General features: G+C 39.3%; 1 protein-coding gene across 1 annotated transcript in view; it reads right to left on the bottom strand.

Moving 5' to 3' along the window:
• The window catches only part of LOC310947513 (neprilysin-like), a 36,010-nt gene extending 16,413 nt beyond the window's left edge, over positions 1–19,597 (bottom strand). Inside the window, exons 1-4 of the mRNA XM_083914340.1 lie at positions 19,175–19,597; positions 15,889–16,065; positions 14,444–14,479; positions 12,762–12,923 (exon numbers count right to left, since the gene is read on the bottom strand). Coding sequence (XP_083770466.1) covers positions 12,762–12,923; positions 14,444–14,479; positions 15,889–16,065; positions 19,175–19,217 — 418 coding nt within the window. The 5' untranslated portion in view covers positions 19,218–19,597. The remainder of the gene's footprint in view (positions 1–12,761; positions 12,924–14,443; positions 14,480–15,888; positions 16,066–19,174) is intronic.
• Positions 19,598–20,907: the final 1,310 nt, after the last annotated feature.

Raw genomic sequence — 20,907 nt, 5'->3', positions numbered from 1 at the left:
GGTTTTTTTGTGAGATTGTTAGACTTTGTAACCTCACACCTACTCATCTGGTATCTTAAACTTTAGCTCAACTTTATCTTAAGCAATCTGATGATATGCCATTCGGGAACTAAACTTTAAAAAATGTAGTGCGGTTCAGCGAGTGTGTTGGGGCACAAAGGGGGCTCTTGATTTACAACACAGATTTATTTTAGTACAGAGAGATTTGGGAGGGTTTTGATGTGGGCACTTGAAATCCTTAACACCTGGTCATAGGTCAGTGGCACGGCACTACTTGTTTACACTGGTTTGACAAATAAACCATTATGTACAACAAATAATGTGGTCATATATTTGTATGTAAGCTTTACCATTGAGGCTAGTTCCTTCTTGGCCCATTTTTTTCTGGTTCTAGCTTCAACATTTCTGAAAATATATGCAACAGTTTATTTTTCCAAAAGTCTGTGGATTATTATGTATGAAGCATCATTAGTATGCAGGATTCATAATGTCTATTTGGTTTAAAAGGAATGCATTATGAATAGTTGATGATGTTAATCTCTTTAAAGTATAAATATAAATATGTACTTGCAATGTTTATGTAAATGTTAGACGCAATGCTATTGATGTTGTTTATGGTTATTTAGAAGCATAGATGGACGGTTTAAATTGCATTAACGTGTCAGAAGCATTTATGAATTCCACATGTAAAAACATTTGTCGTTTGAAATTCATGTGCATTTACATTTATATCACTCATTATTGCATTTGTATGTAAATGCAAAGTGTGTCATGAATTCATTATGTGTTTTCGGAAACTCTATCATAATTTTGCATTTGGATGGTTGACGATTGAGAACTCTAGCATTACTGTTTGTCTGATGTTTGTAGTTAATAAGTACTCCAACCTTCAGGTTTTTGAAGTCTAAAAAATACCATGAATTACAGGTTTCAGATAGTTTAGCAATCTGCCCCTACTGTGCACTCACAAAGCTGCCTCTTGTTGACATCCACAAAGTTAGCTAGCCGGATCGAGTTGTACAAACAATGTGTTCTTCATGTATCATTTATTGTGATCATTTGATTCTTCATTTTTACATAGTTCATGTATCGATCGATTAAGGTAAGTGTGCATGTAGCTTAGTAGACCGGTATCCCCACCACCTTCTGCCAGCAATTTGAATTTGCTCTGCACAAGGGTCTGGAAAAGATCAGGTCTATTCCTTCTGTTTCCTATCCCTTTTTTCTGGATTCAATTACCAAGCTGGCTTTTTTCACCTGGGTTGCTATTGGCTGGTTAAACCTGATGACGACAGAGAAGCGTCACAAGCAGTTTTGTGTTTACAATTTACATTCAACATGGCAGTTACTGAAGCGCAGCAACCACTAAGCATTGATGCAGCTGTTGCTGCAGTTTTAAATTATCAGGTTTACTTTGAAAATTGAGCAGAAACTTGCCCTGGAAGATTCCTCCAAAGAAAGGATGTATTTGCTTTACTGCCGACTGGTTTTGGTAAAAGTTTAATCTACCAGATAGCCCCACTGGTGGCCAAACGAATGGAGTACGTTATCCAGATCGTTGGAATGATTGGTTGATGGACTTTCCAATTCCGTGTAGCCATTTAAACTACGCCCGCCTCTTGTGCAAAAGAAAATGAAAGCAGCATTCCCAGACCAACGTGCAATTGTAGACTTGGACTTGGTCTGGTAACAGCCAGGCTAAATAATTAGGCTTACATTTAGGAAATAGAATAGAATTACTTTAATGATCCCAGACTGGGAAATTATTTACAGAAATGTGCTCAATGGCTCTCTTGCTAATAGGTAGATAAAAAGACTGAGCCACTTTCATGTCCGTTTGTTTAATATGTAACTCCAGCTCCTGGTTAGCTTAGCATAGCTTAGCAAAAAGACTGGAAACAGCTACCCTGGCTCTGTCCAAAAACAACTAAATCCACCTCATCTACAAAATAACAATTTGCCATATAACAGAGGGTAATCTACTGGACTTTATTTTATTTGTATTTATTTATTACCAGGAAGTTACAGGTTCTGGCCAAGAAAAAGTTCAGGAAATTACCCACTATAAAATGGTAATGAGATCACAAGGGTCACACTAATCAAACAAGATAAAATGTGTTAATTAGAGAGCTTTAGAAGTGTTTATTTTGCATCATTAATCTTCTCATCCAACACTTGGTAAAAAAAGGGAAAAGAGTATTTCTGAAAATCACAAACTTCCATATTACCAATTAAAAGGAAACTCTTTAAAATTATATCATGTAAGTAGGTCAACCCTTTATCTTTAATAAACCATAACACAACTCGTGACATGCCTGTCACTCATAAAGTTCTCTCTGTTGCATCAGGATCAACAGATATACACCATCATACTTCACATCTTGATGCAATGCCAAGATCAATACAGGAAATAGGATGGATCTTGAATTACATATCCAACTGACAGGAAACTCTCCCCTGGGTCCATCACTCATGTCACAGTAAGTTGAGATCATAAGATAAAGATGAAGAAAATTAGATGTATTCTCTTGCTTTGTAATTTTCCGGCCAGTCAGATAAAGCACAATAAAAAAACAAGGTTTATACCTTTATCTCCAATTTTATCTAATGCCACATCAGCTCATTATGTCTTCAAAACACCTGTTCTGTTATTGCATAATTCATGAAATATCCACTCTCATTAAATCCTAACATATTCTACATTTAATTTCGATATTAAATCATAATCATTTTCAATTATTTTAATTTGCTCAATACTTTGACTCATTAATTTCTACTTGGTTCACTCATTGCATGACAGCCATTCATTTCAGCCTCTTTCTACCCTTTCATTTTTCTAATCCTCCCTTTTTGTCATTACCATGTGTGCACTATTTATGTCCTCATTTAATCTTAATGAAGTCCTGAGATAGGGACCCTTCACAGGGAGCTTCCTGCAAAAGGGCACAGATCATCTGTGTGTGATTGGATTACTGACTGCCTGGTGCTAATGTTTAACCACACCAAAGGTTTACCCTCTTTCTCTCTATACTCTCGCCTCATGTGTGTTCGTGTTTGGATTTATTTGAGATTGGATTTTGTGCCAACTGATGTTTGTTTGAGACATCCCATCAATTTGAGTAAAACCACTCAGCGTGATACAGAATCAGAATTTTGAGTTTATTCCCTCTGCATCGACAATTTCCTCTTGTCGCCTCTCGTTCCACATGGCATTTCATTGCAGTATTTTCAGTTAGAGTTCTGCTTCCAACATCTCATTATGAAGCATATACTTAGGGAACAGAAGACTCAGAAGCTGTAAATGAAGATGGAACTGAAACAAGCCAACGTTTTATGAGAGCGATGAGTCTCAATCAGCAGCAACAGAACTGTTTAATAATTGTTTACCATAAAAGAGGGAAAATAAGTCAGCTGCAACTCCCAAGGTCCTTTTCGAAGTGGACCAAACCAATCATTGCATTTAAAATTTGAATGCTACTTGTGCTGCTTAAAGTTATAATCTGTAAGATTTTCAATTATTTAATTGTCTGCTAATCTAACAGTATTAGAGCCACTTTTTACGTCAAGCAGCAGTTGGTCTGCCCAGGTGGAGCTAGTCACTGAAGTGTTTCATTTTAATCGGAAATCGGGAAATTCCAACTCCTTTTTTTAAAAATCTTTTTAAACTATTAACTGTTGGAAACAGTTATCCAGCTCAGCAGTTTCCATAAATAAGTATAGTAGATATACAGTGAAGAAAATAAGTATTTGAACACTCTGCTATTTTGCAAGTTCTCCCACTTAGAAATCATGGAGGGGTCTGAAATTTTCATGGTAGGTCCATGTCCACTGTGTGAGAAAAAATCTAAAAAAAAAATCCAGAAATCACAATCTATGATATTTTAACAATTTATTTGTGTTATACAGCTGAAAATAAGTATTTGAAGACCTGTCTATCAGCTAGAATTTTGACCTTCAAAGACCTGTTAGTCCGCCTTTAAAAGTCCTCCTCCACTCCACTGTATTATCCTGAATCAGATGCACCTGTGTGAGGTCGTTAGCTGCATAAAGACACCTGTCCACCCCATACAATCAGTAAGACCCAAACATTCAGCATGGCTAAGAGCAAAGAGCTGTCCAAAGACACCAGAGACAAAATTGTACAACTCCACAAGGCTGGAAAGGGCTACAGAGAAATTGCCAAGCAGCTTGGTGAAAAAAGGTCCACTGTTGGAGCAATCATTAGAAAATGGAAGAAGCTAAACATGACGGTCAATCTCAATCGGAGTGGAGCCCCATGCAAGATATCACCTCGTGGGGTCTCATTGATGCTAAGAAAGGTGAGGAATCAGCCCAGAACTACACGGCAGGACTTGGTCAATGACCTGAAAAGAGCTGGGACCACCGTTTCCATGGTCACTGTTGGTAATACACTAAGCGTCATGGTTTGAAATCATGCATGGCACGGAAGGTTCCCCTGCTTAAACCAGCACATGTTAAGGCCCGTCTTAAGTTTGCCAATGACCATTTGGATGATCCAGAGGAGTCATGGGAGAAAGTTTTGTGGTCAGATGAGACCAAAATGGACCTTTTTGGTCATAATTCCACTAAGCGTGTTTGGAGGAAGAAGAATGAAGCGTACCATCCCAAGAACACCATCCCTACTGTGAAGCATGGGGGTGGTAGCATCATGCTTTGGGGGGGTTTTTCTGCTCATGGGACAGGACGACTGTACTGTATTAAGGAGAGGATGACTGCAGCCATGTATTGTGAGATTTTGGGGAACAACCTCTTTCCCTCAGTCAGATCATTGAAGATGAGTCGTGGCTGGATCTTCCAACATGACAATGAGCCAAAGCACACAGCCAGGAAAACCAAGGAGTGGCTTCGTAAGAAGCATATCAAGGTTCTGGAGTGGCCTAGCCAGTCTCCAGACCTAAATCCAATTGAAAATCTTTGGAGGGAGCTGAAACTCTGTGTTTCTCAGCGACAGCCAAGAAACCTGACTGATCTAGAGAAGATCTGTGTGGAGGAGTGGGCCAAAACCCCTCCTGCAGTCTGTACAAACCTGGTGAAGAACTACAGGAAACGTTTGACCTCTGTAATTGCAAACAAAGGCTACTCTACCAAATATTAACGTTGGTGTTCAAATACTTATTTTCAGCTGTATCACACGAATAAATTGTTAGAAAATCATAGATTGTGATTTCTGGGTTTTTCTTTTTTATTATTAGATTATCTCTCACACAGTGGACATGGACCTACCATGAAAATTTCAGACCCCTCCATGATTTCTAAGTGGGAGAACTTGCAAAATAGCTGTTTGAAGCCCATTGACTTTGATGAGCTCCTGACTTTACCACTAGCCCTGCCATTAAGCTAGACTTTGGCAATCTAAACCGATTTAACATTCTCCTTTTCAAATCCTCATGGACTATTGGTCAAGACTACTTGCTGCCACTTCAATGCTCTGAGTTGTCCTTTGTGACTTCTAGTAACGTGGTTTTAAATGTGGTTGATGTTTTGAATTCCAACAAAACTGCTTGGTAAGGTTTGGGATCATGGTTTGGGTTAAAAAATGTCAGTTTGTCATGTAACTTACATCAGATACGTTAGGCATGTCACCTTAAGTATGTGTAGCCTTGTGGAAAATAATATGCTCCCACTAAAGCCACTAGAAGACACTGTTGAATGATTCAGACACGTTTTTTGGCCACGTCTTTTTGTGGTAAATGCAGCATTTAGAGCACTTAAGTCATCAATTCGGAAACACCATCCATCATTGGTGGAAATGCTATGAGCCTTTCCAACCTATCTTATCTTTAGGTTTATTATTATTATTTTGCATACTTCTTCCGTACGTTTTTTTTACGTCACCTCTAGCTGCTGCATACTTTCAGCCACTTCAACTATCAAAATGTTCAGCTTTTCAGCTCTTTTGTGCTGATTTTCAACTTTTCTTTTCTTTTTTTATACTTTTTCATATATTCAGCTTTTTACATATTTTTTTAATAATGCAAACCAATGGAGATCAGCTTGAAATCCTTTAAAACACGCCTCTCTTTAAACCTCATCTAGTACGACATACTTCCACCTACAGACTTCATTCCAACTTTTAACGGTTCGCAAGACATTGACAGCTATATCTTTCCCCTTTCATATCTTTTATAGTTTTCCTACAATCACAGTTTATGATTTATGTTTTTTTAGACCTGATCAGAGTTCATTATGAGTGTGTATTGCGTTTCAGAGTGTAAGGAATCCCTTTGATGTTGCCTCACTCTGGCTTCAGCTGTTGAGTTTGTTTGACAAAAGTTTCTGACTAAATCTCCTCTAGCTTCCACCACGTTTACTTCTCAGATATAATTTTGATCTCAAAATGTACGCATTATTGTCTTCTTTCAGATAATGTGCTCATTGTAGCAATATGGGGCTCAAAACACCAAGAGATTCCTTCTGCACTCATCCACTTCAATGATAAATATCATCAGCATGCACGGTCAAAGACAGCAAACTCCAGGATTTTAAAACACTGATTTAGCAGTAATTCCTCACTTTTTCCACACAAAAACATATCTCCATGTTGACCAAAGCCTCATAATGCTCAAAGTAAAGACATTTTAACAATACAGATCATAGTTTTTCCATGAGAAGGAGTTGTTTCGAAAAATTGCATATCAGTGCAGAGATTGTATGCTTTAGTTTGACCTACATATGAAGTGCAGGGCCATCTCCATGGCTCTCACAGAGCTGGCCTCTGATTGGTTTTTACAGAGTTGGCCTCTTATTGGCTCTCACAGAGCTGGCCTCTGATTGGTTCTGATGGAGCTGGCCTCTTATTGGCTCTCACAGAGCTGGCCTCTGATTAGTTCTCACAGAGTTGGCTTCTCATTGGCTCTCAGAGCTGGCTTCTCATTTGCTCTCAAAGAGCTGGCCTCTGATTTGCTCTAACAGAGCTGGCCTCTGATTGGTTCTTACAGAGCTGGCCTCTGATTGGTTCTCACAGAGCTGGCCTCTTATATGCTCTCACAGAGCTGGATACTGATTGGCTCTCACAGCGCTGGCTTCTCATTAATTCTCACAGAGCTGGCCACTGATTGGCTCTCACAGAGCTGACCTCTGATTGGCTCTCACAGAGCTGGCCTGTGATTGGCTCTCACAGAGCTTGCTACTGATTTTCACAGAGATGGCCTCTGATTGGTTCTCACAGAGCTTGCCTTCTATTGGCTCTAACAGAGCCGACCGCAGATTACTTCTCATAGAGCTGGCTTCTCATTGGTTCTCACAGAGCTGACCCCTGATTGGCTCCTCCAGAGCTTGCCTCTGATTGGCTCCCACAGAGTCTTTTGCACAATTTCAGCTTTCTTAATATTATTTTCAGATTTTAAGCTTTTTTATACTGTTGTAAACAGTATACTCAGCTGTTTTAATAATCTTTTTAAATATTCAGCTTTTTAATATTCTTTTCGAATATTTAGCTTTTTTATATTTTGCACTTGTTCCGCTTTTTTAATAGTCTCATCAAATATTCAGCTTTCTTTTTTACTTTTGCACATATTCAGCTTTTTAATATTTTTTCAAATATTCAGCCTTTTCATATTTTTGCAAATATTCAACTTTTGAATATTCTTTTTAAATATTCAGCTTTTTTAATACTCTTCAAATATTCATCTTTTTTATAGTTTTGCTTTTTGCTATTTTTTCACTGTAGCTTCAGCATGTAAGCATTACCACGCAATTGCCGCAGGCTATTTACCTATTATTTTGAGGACGTTTGCTGTTTCTAAATGGGAAAATATGCTTAAATTGCTATTTCTGTACAAAACATTTTATGAAAGTACACTTCAATGATTGTAGACAAGAACAAAATGCAATATTTGCTGCTGATGGTGATTTAGTTTGCCGGATGTTTACAGATTTCATCCACATGCTGAGTAATTAGGGAGGGATCTGCATGGCTTATATTTTCTGAAAGTATTCTAAGTTAACTTTACAGAAATCGATTTTGTTATCAGTCATGCTTGAAAATGTTCATTTTTGCGTGTGCTTGATACTATACCTAATGTTTATGTCCGTGGTGTAGTGCGGTATAGGTTGAATGGCTGCTGCCACACATGCACAAACACAAATTAAACTAGATTTGTGAAGTGCATAAATAACTGTAGTGGTAACATGTTGTCCTGCTGCTGAAGCGGATCCAAGACGGCAAGGCCTGCTTGGAGTTGCTATGAAGAACCAGTGAATGGACCGCTAGGATCCAGGCGACACAGAGAACATGGAGGGAGAGGATCGCGCCAGGAGAAGAAGACGCAGCCACCATACCTACTCTGTCTGCAGGCTCCAAAGTGACTGGAGTTGAGCTAAGTTAAGGGATATGAATTGAATATTCCAAATTAATTTCATATTACTCTCCTTCTTTTAAAGAGCAATCAGAAATATGTTTGTTTGACCAATCCATCCACGTCAACCTGCTCTGTATGCAGACCTTGTTGCTGTTTATACCTCACAGCTACTCGGTCGTACAGTTCTGAGCATCATACATTAAAAGCCCAGTATGTCCTATACGGAAGCTAAAGGGTGTTTTTTTTGTGTCGATATCACATGCATTGGTATTTGATGACCTGGGAATGAGAATGGTCTCCCCAATTCTGACACTGACTGAGTACCATGTTGTCAGTCAAAGTAATGCCCCTTGGCTGGATTTCCTGTAAATTAAAGTTTTGTCAGTGTTGGCTGTGAAAAAGCTAACAGGACAGATTTTTTTACCTTGGTGGAGGTCTAAACTCTTTCCTGTTATAAGCATCGTTGCTGGCAAAACTAATTCAATTCAGGATAATTTATTCAATATATTTATGTTGGCCCAGAATTACACTGCCATTCAATTTATTTCACTTGGCCACAAACCTCTGGTCTACTATCTTTATTTGATATGCTTATGAGGATTACAGTATTTATGGTGTTGTGCAATGATTCTGAGTGGAATTTTGATATCACAAAGGTCATGTGAAGAAACCATTTATCTCAAATGGCTCATTGCAGTCAGCATTGTTTGACATAAGTTCTGTTTCCGTTATTGTTATTACAGGAAAAACACAGACATTCCGTCTCTGACTGTTAGCAGCATGCCTGACAAACACTTCACATCTGAACACTTTTCATACGTCACAGCTACTTCATCCTTCGACGCTCTTGATGATGCCAAATTCTGTAAGACACATGGGTGGTTCCTGTGTTGCATGCCTCTGGCTAGAATTTTCTCCATACAAATAAGATTTAGACCTGGAGTAATGCAAGAAGCACCTCATATATTACAGAGTAGCAGCAGTGTGCCCACACGCACATGCTCAAGCTTAGCTTGGAGATGACTACCACATGCTGTTTCACATTTCCTGACCTATCCTCAAAGCTTTCCTCTACATACCATCATCCTCTGGTTAGAAAGCGCTCATTTAGCGTCAAAGCCCCTGGTCTGTGTATCTCACTAATTCTTTCTTCTATCACTCTCCTTTTTTCCTTCGTTTCACGTCTGTATTCAGTTCTTTAGTTTGGATTAAAAGCCTAGGCTGTGCTCTTTCATGTTGTGTGTGTTTGTACGAAAAGGAATGCACAATAATTTGTGTATATTCAACATATTTATTTGTCTTGTATTTCACATATGTATTACTAAAAATCAGTGCACTGTGTTGCCAATCTCCACACAGGTAGACAGGTTGAGGTATTGGACAGGTAACAAAAGGCAGGACTTTCTCCTGAGCAATCAAGTTTGTATACCGATGACAGTTTTTGTGTGCAGTATTAAGCAAAACCACAACCTTTTTTCTAATCCTGTCCTCTAATCCTAAAACTGTCACCTTTTGTAGCCTGAACTTAACTGCTGTGGTTCAATTCCAGTCGCCATTTCATGGCGGTAAATAGGACATCGTCATATAAAAATGTTGAAGAGAATACTTTAAAAATCAGTTTATTTTTCCCTCTTCTGTCCGTTATAGTTCTCCCCTTCCTGGTCCTGACACAAACCGGTTAGTAATTAAAACACTCATGGTCAATTGGGTAAATCCTTGCACAGTAGGCCACACCTGAGAAGGGGGAGGCAGAAAAAGAAACTCACACAGATGTGTACACACCAAGCCGGTCACAATCAGTAAACAGCCTCATTATGAATCATTTATGGCCTTTTACAGAGGCAGACAATCTAAGGCATTTACAAGCAACCACAAATTTACACAGCTATTCACACACATGCACACGCACGCAGCCTTTTTTTTTATCACTGTCATGCTGCCTAGAGCGCTGCAGTGTCCAGGTGTTTCCAGGCCCCTGCAGCTGTTGACAGGAAAAAGGATCCGTCCATTGGTGGGCGGTGGTATACAAGCAGGTTGAAGCTGCCAGTCCCAAGATCAGAGGTTGCATGTTTGACGTAACCTCGACAGTAAAGGTCACAACTCAGCTAAGGCCTCACATTGCCGCGCCAGCAGTCATTAAGAAAGTTCTGACAGCTAGTATACCTTAGTCGCTACTGCAAGTGTTCAAGAACAAATAATTTAGCCTACACATACCTTGGTTTGGAATATCAAGTAAGTCTTAAAAACAAAGCACTTTTATTTCTCTGTTAAACACAGAGACTTGTACACAAAGTAAACCTGAACGTGTGTGTGTGTGCGTGTGTGTACAGTACAGTCAGAGACATTCCAACTCTGACTGCTAACCCTGAAGGAATGAGCACCACACTGACGGTTGGTTGGGATTAAAGCTGTTGAATGATTAAGACAAGTTCTTTTGGCTGCTCCATGCCTTTCTGTGGTAAATGCAGCATTTAGAGCACTTAAGTCAGCAATTCTGAAACACCATCCATCATTAGTTGCAGAAGTAATTTTTTCCTCTATCTGCTATCTGAAGGCAGCAAATATTACCCTGAGATCTGTGATAAATCTGCTCTGTCAAACACAACATGGTGTGAAATGACGCCACACACATACACAGAGTCATGCTATGTACGTAAATGCGCATACAGTAACAAAATGCTAAAAATGAGCCCTTGTTGAGCAATGTTTATTTTCCTTTTTCCCCTCTGTGTGTGATTTTTATGGCCGTTAAGCCACAGAGAACAGAGTGGACGAGAGCAGAACAGAACAGATGGCCAAGAAGTGTTAGCAAAGTACAATCATGCAACAAAATGTTAACATGCATCATTTATCTGACATTTTTGCTTAGGCGCGTTTTCCTACAATTCTATACTGACATGTCCTGTTTGTTAGAAAATCTAATTAGAGATCTCTGAATCATACAGACTCTCATGTACAAGCTAATAACCGTGAAGGACTAGAATTCCAATAACCCACATATTATAATTACACTTCACAGAGTGAATGAAGATTCACTTTTACAACTGCAAGCATGAATACTGACAACATTACAAGCACTCCCTAAACCGTAATGAATGTTATATTGATCCTTAAAAGGTTGTTTATCAAGAAGTAAAAGGAAAATGAGGGCAGCAAGAGCTGTCAGTACACAAATAAAAATCTAAGGTTCATGAAAAAAAGTGATCAATTTGTTGCCTAAAGATGTTTGATAGGTTCACTATCCTTTTAAAAACTGGGTATTACAACCCATGCTTAGGTTTTATCTTTCGTTATGTCATCATAAGGGTAGATAGCAAAAGAAAAAAATGTGTCCCAAGACAGAGGACTATGTTTTTCCCTGAAGATTGGAGAGATAAATTCCTTGAGGGTAGTGAAAAATTATCTGAGTCCAGAAGACAGACTGCACCTTAAACCTTGGTTTCCCTTTCGCCCAAAGATCAATCTCTCTCTCACCCCTCTGAATCACTCTCTTTCTCCTGCAGCCAATCTGCACTGTCGTTATTATAGTGCAAAGGACTGGCAAATAAATTATACATTTATGGTAAATGAGGAGTTTTGGTTGTCCGTGGAAGGTTTGTGCCCCATGAAGATTTAGCACCTGCTGCGCAGGACTCGACTGGCCTTCTGGCAGAAAACATGAGGTGAAGTATGGACCCTCACACACACACACACAAAACAACAGCACTCACACATACGCAGTGTAACTTGACCCTCTCTTTATCTACCATGCCACAAGAACACTAACAAGACTCTAATGCTTGCTGAAAGCAGGCAAACCTCCTTAGATACACGCATACAAACTCGCAATTATGATTTTTCTCACTACTGTGTGTTGACCTCTTTCAAAAATACCCTGAAAGCAATGTCCACAAGCATACACACACAAACACACACACACACACACACACACACACACACACATACACACACACACACACACACACACACACATACAGACAAACACACACACACACACACACACACACTAATAATGCTACTTCTGTTGACAACCTCTCCTTTCACATGGTATTACTGAAGCCTAACTCCTGTGGCATCTGTGATATGTTTAGAGCTGCAGTCCCTAAAGGACAGTCTCGAGCAACTGAATCAAGCTGTTCTCCTCTTAAAAAGGAAGTGGACAGCAAAAGACTAGAACATTCTAGATTGCGTCACAACTCTTAATCATGGACTAAAAGTGATATTAATAATCAAATGTAGGCACCGCAGGTCTACAACTTTCACAAATGAGTCCCTCCTTCTATCTGTATTTGGATCTCTGTTTGTGTGTGTGTGTGCATGTGTGTGTGTGTGTTTATGTTTGTTTGTGTGTGTGTGCGTGTGTGTGTGTGTGTGTGTGTGTGTGTGTGTGTGTGTGTGTGTGTGTGTGTGCGCGTGTGTGTGTGTGTGTAGGTGTCTGACCTTTGAGAATTACTTCCAATTCGTCTCGCAAGATGTCAAAAGTGCTGTATCTAGCGCTGGTCTCAGGGATGATGTTCTTTTTCAGCCAGCCTCCACAGGCGTACTGGTAGAAGTTGTCACAAGGATCCACGCTAGCGTCCATGTTCTCAATGAGGCGAGACGCTGCATGGACAGAGTATAAACAAGCTCTGAAGAAACTATAACATACCGCAGGATATAGGAGTATGATGTGAAATCAATCAAAATATATTATCTCAAAAGCCTTGGTGGTATGGCACTACGCACATGAACGTTCATAACAGTTCTATGGACAACCATATAATTATACATGTGTAGGGAGGAGGTCTGATATGCCTGACATTTCATCATTTTATAGTTTGGAAATATGGTTATTTGCTTTCTTCCTAAGAGTTAGATAAGAAGACCAGTACCACTTGCATATGTGCCAGTAGCCAGTTAGCTTAGCTCAGAATAAACACTACATAAAGGGAGAACTGCCAGCACCTCTAAAGTCACTAAGCTTACTTTTTAGATCACAAACATTATGTCTAATTTTTTTTTTAATATGTAGTAGTATACGTAGTCTTGTGACGTTATGGGATGTTATATGCTGGAATATTTCTTGGTGAGGGGCAGTCTTGTCATCACTTTGAGGTTGCCAGGCAACCAGCAGATACTCCAGGAAATCAGTGTGCCTGGTCAATAAATAGTTTGGCATATAATTCCTGTAAAACAGCAAAGTGTCTGTTTTACACTAAATTGCATATAATGTGTTGTTTTGTGTGTTTTACAAAGTGTGGATTTTGTTAATTTCAGACAGAGCCAAGCAAACAGTTTCCAACTGTTTTTGTCTTTGTGCTAATCTACTATAGAATTTTTTTCATGGTCTTCTAGTAGCAACAAATAACATACTATGACCAAAAACGCATTTTAATGTAACGTTGTTTGACCTAAATAAGCTTAATTACAAAAACATCCATATACCGTACTTGGAAAAACACATTCATATAAACCTGTTTGCAAAAGTAATACACTATAACAAACCCTAATTGGGTTAAGTTTGACACAAGTCCTGGAAATGTGTGAGCTTTTTTTGGCTGCAATTAAATCACATTAGGCAGCTGGGAGATCTCTTGTGACAGGCTGTCTGTCAGATCTGACTGAATTGGGACTTTGGTTCCCCACAATGCATTGGAAATGAATGGCCGTCTATTGCTGGAAACTAGCGGAAGAGTTATAAATCTTTCATTTTCTATGGTAGTGTTTTTCATGAAAAATATGCTGGGATGCTGGAGTTACACAACCCCACTGTACCTGTCAATAATATATATTTGTATGGTTTATTTTTTAACATGTAAATGATATAATCACTGTAAATGTGACTATAAGCACACTGTATATACTGCCAAGAACTGCATGTACATAAAAAAGGTTATGTTAAAATTCAATAATCATTCCTGCACCCTTTGCACTCTGATTTACTTTTTACTAATTTAATTGTGTTGTTGTGTTTATAGGTTCAGAGGTAATCTAAGAAAAATAACCCTATTTATGTTTAATTATTGTTTTGACTTAGAGGCAATATATTCCCAGTTGAAGAAGCAATTTCCCCAGAGTATGTCTGAAATACCCGGGATTCTGCATCAGACTTTTCCACACACAAACAAACTAGCAATGCTTACCTGACTGTGTGCAGTCAGCTGTGGTGCATATTTCATCTATGGAAAAACACAAAGAAAATCATTATTCAGTAGGATTTTATACACTCATCAGTCATCATGTAAAATGCTCATACTCACCTTCCTCTTTTCCTTGTCCTTTATTTTATTGCTATCCCAACTTTCTTACACCCCTAACTGCTTAGAAGTGTTGCTTTAACTCTGTCAGGAATCATTAAGGTGCTAAAATCTTAATCAAATTAAGTCTGACATATACTTAGACAAACACACGCACGCATAGTGAGCTATCATGCCCAAAGGTGCCATCATTAAACCATAAAAACACTGCTTCATGCATTATATGTGAACGCACATGATGTGCACGTGGTTGAGTGCACACATAGGTAGAAACATAGTCATTAAACTTTCTTATTTTTCCTGACATGGCATCTTACACATTTATTAAGCACAAGCTTGCTGAAGATAATAATAGCACAACACACAAACACATGATGTATGTTAACCCAACCGTTTTTTAAGTATCATTAGATCAGCTTTTTTTGTTTTTGTTTTTTTGCATACTTGACCTCCTGAACTTCCTAGTTGTACCATTTGTCAATAATTAATCTGTAGATCATTAAATAAGCTATTTATTATGTGTGTTTATGTAGTAAACAGATTTTATTTGAACACAGCACAGTATTCCGTCGTCCTTGGACTTACTAGTAATTAATAAATCATAGTGGTATGTAACAAAGATTTTGTGTCGGTTCCAGTTTAATAAACTTGATATCCAAGTCAGGATATTAATGATTAGAAAACCCATATGATGCTCATATTGTAAGATTGATTGGAGTAAAGCGGGTTCAATTGGTTTCCCATGGCGAGGAAAGATGGGTGGGTGTGTTTGATCGATTTCACTCTGGCCATTTTAAATTATCCATTTGTCATACTGTGAATTTTGTGACGTATATAGCGAGATATTAGATACACGATTCTTTATAATATACACAAAAGCCTGACATTTAAAATAACACCATGTCTTGTGGTACGGAAACTCTGAAAAGGACCTTTGCATACTACATTCTTCTTCCTGGCTCAGTGGTTGTACTTTTGCACTATGCTTTCAAATCTCACAGCTCGAGTGTCTCCAATTCACTTGAACAAAATGCTGCTCTTAAGCACACTCCTTCACGCTTGCCATTAAACACAAACTCAACTTGAAGTTATGGTTAGTGCATGTACACAGCTTTAAAAGTGCTGAATGGTTTACTTAATATTGAGATGAAAAGGAAAACAAAGAATGTCCTCTATGCTGAATGGCTCCTAAATAATGTTTTTAATTACATGACACAATATATTTTTTTTATCAGGTTTACCATATGTTCATCATCATGAGTGTGTTTTTCTCAGAGCCACTCCGGTTTTCTTCTGATTATCACTTGTACTCTCGTTCCTTCAGCACTTACCACTCTTCTGTGTGGCAAAGAGGATGATGAGGGCAACGATGACGATGAAAAGCAAGGAGACGATGGTAATGAGGCCGACCTCTAGGGAGGTCCAGCGGGGCTTCTTAGTTGACTTGGGGGGGTTTGTCTCTGTCATTATCGGGTCTCCTCCTTCAGCTGCCAGCTGTATCAACTCACCTGAGGAGAGGGGAAAATCACAAAGGTAGAGTTGAAACGAGTAGTCGACTGACAGGAAATGAATCAGTAACAATTCTGGTTAACAATTAATCATCATCTCACAGGCTAAACATTTGCTGGTTGCAGCTTCTTAAATATGAGAAAGTGTTGCTTTAATCTGGTTTATATTACTTTTTAAGTAATTTTGGACTTTAGGTCGGACAAAATAAGCAATTAAAAGATGAGTGGGCGATGAGAATGATTTTCTGATTTTCTAACTGATTTTACTGATTTATCAATCAATTTATTTCTAATGAAAATAACCATTATTTGTACCCCCAAACAAAAGGAAAGAAGGGGACTTAAAGGCACTGAACTCAAGAATAGTTTATATAAGAATCAAACATGAGCTAAAAAATCTAAATAAATTGTCTTTAACACATCCATTTTCATTTTGTCAGCAACATTAAACAATCTAATTCTAAAGAAATGTGAGGAGCTTGGTACTTTAGCAACATGCTATCGAAACATATACATTTTGACATTAATAAAGCAAACAGCTATAACATCTCCAGGCTATTTAGGCACAAGCTGAACAAAGAAATAAAAGAGTGAAAGGGAGATAAAAGACACCCGGTAGCATACAAGAAAGAAAATGTGAAAAAGAAAAAAATAGTTTTTTGTTTTTTTTGAATCGGTCCTGGAGCAAAAGGTGAGAAAAGTGGAAGTTCTTACCCTCTAGTGGCAGTACACCCCGGATGGGAAAAAACAACAAAAAACACACACTTCTGAAGAATGGGAAAAAAGAGCGACCTTCCCCCAGCTTCTTACTATACAGGGTTGTTTTCCTCTCTGGGGCCAAGTGAGAACTTTACAAAGTTCATGTAACAAGCAGTTAAGTCTATCTCTGAAGGCAATTAATCCTTAATCCCCTACAGAAGGCGTGCACACGCACACACTGGTGCATTCATGGCACACACACACAACCACAGCCATGCTCTCACACACGCTTTTACAAGCTTGTGTCATGAGGCGTCTGTGCAGATGGGTGGGTCTCTCTGCAAGCTAGCTGAGATGAGAGCGCTACCCGACCAAAGGACAAAGTCTCTTTACTTCCTTTGAACCGGTAGACAACCACAGATACATGACATCACCTACGGTAATAACCACAGTGAATATCAAATCCCCTATCATTCTTCTTCATGACTAAACAATAGCATAATGTAAGGTAAACTCTCCCGGTTACAGTCATTATCCAGGCTGGTAATTGGCCATTACTGTATCCACCAACCACAGCTCCGAACAGGCTTCTATCCCAACTCCACACCAGCACTATAGCGTGTATGACTTCACTCTACGTCATTATCATTAGATTTATTATAGGACAGTGGTGGCCCTGCATGCACAGTAATGGATATCTTTCCTTTTTGCAGTGTTTGTGTTTGAAGGATGTCATTCTACGACAGGCAACTGAAAATATGGGAAGAAATTGAGAGATTGCTGGCCAAACAGCAGGAGATGAGACTGACACAGAACGTCCTGTCAACCTCCCTCTGGTTGGCTGCAGGAGGGGGCAGACACTTTGTGAAACTTTTTTTTTCTTTGTGCAAGCAAACACATCATCGTGACAGCGGTCCCACAGGTCTAATAAAACCATGTGTGCATGCATGTCAGCATTGGAGAGGCTGTTTATTATATTAATTTGCCCGAATCCTGGTACACTGCATGCCAAGAAATGAAAACGCCTGTTAAATTTATTGAAAAGGAAAAGGGACATTAAAATGGAGTGAAGGAATGTGTGAAAATGAACATTAGATTGACGGGAAAGAAAGACGTAATAACAGAGAAGGACACTGGACACTGAGAGGTCCTAAATCACATTTTGGTGAACAGAGGCATGTTAGGTATGAATCTTAAAGAGCACTTACTGTACATGCACTTATGTAGCACTCATAGATAATGCTTTCTACTTTGTTTCTTTACTTATATTTATGACTCAAGAGGAAACAGGATTTGTACACATTTAAAGTTCTTGTTCCCGCTCAACATGGCTTCTGGGTGAATTAAGGAACCTGTTAGTGCAGTAAGTGTGTGACACTGATGCCCTTAAGGATGTCTGCTCTGCGAAGGAGGAAGGCCAAATGCTGCATGGGTGTGAGTAATCTGTAAGGTGAGCTGTCATTTCTGCTGCTGGTGTGACTGCTCCTGTTGCAGGACGCAGTCACCGGTTTTAATTTCACGATGTGGCTCTGATATTTTGGATGGTGTGTCAAAGCTCTTTGAGTTTTTTTTTGTCTGTTATGATATATCTGAAACGTAAACAGTCCCCATGTCTTGTGGGAACTTACTAACCCCTTCTAAATTCTAAGAGAAGCCTGAAAACCAGCCCATGTGTCTGTAAACGCAAACATAGTCAAGTAAACGCATGACTACTTGCACAAAGTCACTTTTTTTTTTACAACCTACATCTGGGAGGACCATGAGCATGGCATGTATCTAATTGAGTTTGAATAGGTACAGGAATGTGACCTACTTTAACTTAAAACAACACCTTCTCTGGGATATGATTTTCAGCAATGGGTGTGGGAGCTGCTCACTGAAGACTTAAATCCCTTTAAAAAATCATTTTTTTCGGAGGAGGCGACTTGGTGCCCAAAGGTGCTGTGATATAGCTGAAATGAAGCCCACCTCTTAAATTGCTCTCCTAATGGCTTTTCTGATTGTATAAATGGGATAGAAAAAGTAACTTTTAAAGGTATACCACCTACTCTCTTTAGGCTACAGCTGGTAGCCTGTATACAGTAAACCAAATCCACAAAGTAAGCTTAGGATACCCAGATGTAATAGCCTACTGGAAGTGGTGTTTTCTGATATGACCAAATGCAAAAGACTCCAATGATAAAAAATATTCGGCTGCAACACACGCGGTGTGAGCACGCAGTTAAATGTGCAGCAGATCTTCATCTCCTGTTGCACGTTGGGAATTCCAAGGGGGTGGCATGATCAACTAGTGCACGCTGCCCCATGCCGGCACGCGCACACATGCAAAAAGAATGCACTCACACGCGCACACACACACACACACAAACATAGACGGAGACGCAGATGGCATTATAAGTGAGCGACTTACCAGATGTGTCGGGGATTTTTCGGTCGATGATATAAACGGGCATCACATCCACTGATCCATCAGATCCACAAAGGCAGCGCGAAGTGCTAAACGATCTGTTACAGACGGGATTTCAACAAGGCACAAAAACCGATCCCGCCTCTCTCTTCTTCTCCTTCTTCTTCTCCTTCTTCTTCTTCTTCCTTTGGCTTTCTATTCTAGGAGCGCACATTCACACAAACACACGCACACACACGTATAGAACCTTCACCACAACTACCACATCTACCCACAGAGGATCGCTGAATTCAAATCACCCATCAGACTCTTGTGCGGCGCAGTTGGTCAAGTGTGTGATCCACGGGAGGGGGGGAATCCCACATTTATACAGCCTATGGCATATACTGAGGCAACCAGCTTTCTGAAGTTCCCTGTCTTTCGAGTCGTTGCCTCCTCCGTCAGGGCGGCGTTTAGAAGTGACCCTGGCAGCAGCACTTGCTGTCTGTGGCACTAAAGCTCCAGGGCGCAGGTTCAGGTGAAGTCATGTATTGTTTGTTGTAGCTTTAAACACAAACAACACTAACCCTGTTGTAATCATATCATATATTGATATGGATACAAGGTATAGCGTTCATATTGATCAACAACCCTTTAGTGGTTTTACTGCCTACACTTATTGACATGCTAAGAAATGGTTAGCTCCTAAAACTACATTTTAATATTACAATTTCTTTAGCAACAATAGTGTAGTTGCATTTTAGGGTCATGTTTATGGTCCACACAATGAAAGTCTTCATTTTTGGGGCGGAATCACCTGAAGGTCCCTGGACTCCACTTTCAAAACCACTCATAAAAACAAAACAATCTATCAACAATCTTGATTGAAGCACACATTTGATCACCTACTAAAAACCCATCTTGTAAAGCTCCAAGTAAAGTGTTTGTGGTTAGATTGAAAGAGAGCCAGCCAATCAGCGTCCACTGAGGAGCTACTGGCAGTTGAGGGGGTAGAGGGGGTGACGATCACACAAGAGCATGGATGTAGTAGGGAACTGTTCCTTCAGAACAATAACTGTGGTTCTTAAAGAGGTTTTGCTTAGATGCTGCAGTAGCATCAGTTTTATCAGACCTGGAGAGTATTTTTTTTAATTGAGAGAAGGTACTGAAGGCTTTTCTCAATGGAAAATATGTTGTCTCTCTTCTCCTGATTGACGGCAAGAGATAGTCAGATGGTTTATCCAATCATCCGAGAAGACGCTGACAGCAGAAACAGTTGATCAGTCATATGAGTTAAATGTTTCCTACGTCATTATTCGGTGAAGGTGTTTCCATATCCCATTTTGCACATTAACTTCTTTCGACAAAGGCAAGAACCACCTTAAGTGAGCGTAAAAACTTGTACAATTAAGGGAGGTTTAATTATCAAATTTTGCCATATACAGTAGGTTGCACTTGGCAGTGTTAAATGCAGTAATTTAGTCAATGTCAGAGTGGAATTTCACAGTAAAAGAGAGAAGAATAGAGTAAAGCTTGAATGTCCCCAAGATGTAATTTGGTATGCAAACAGCAGTCGATAGAAACGGATATAAAATACAACAATATAGACAAAAACTCAATAACACCATTACACAAGTTAACAGCACTGTTTTCGTCACGTCACAACAACCATCAAAGGAAGCAGCTGAAGTAAAGAAAACACAGGCCAATTCCCATTTTGTTTAAACAACCAATATAGCTGACTCAATACATGATCT

This window comes from Echiichthys vipera, assembly GCF_963691815.1.
Source record: "Echiichthys vipera genome assembly, chromosome: 5".
Lineage (NCBI taxonomy): Eukaryota > Metazoa > Chordata > Actinopteri > Perciformes > Trachinidae > Echiichthys > Echiichthys vipera.
The sequence above is the reverse complement of the archived record's forward strand: the minus strand, read 5'-3'. Positions and strand labels throughout refer to the sequence as shown.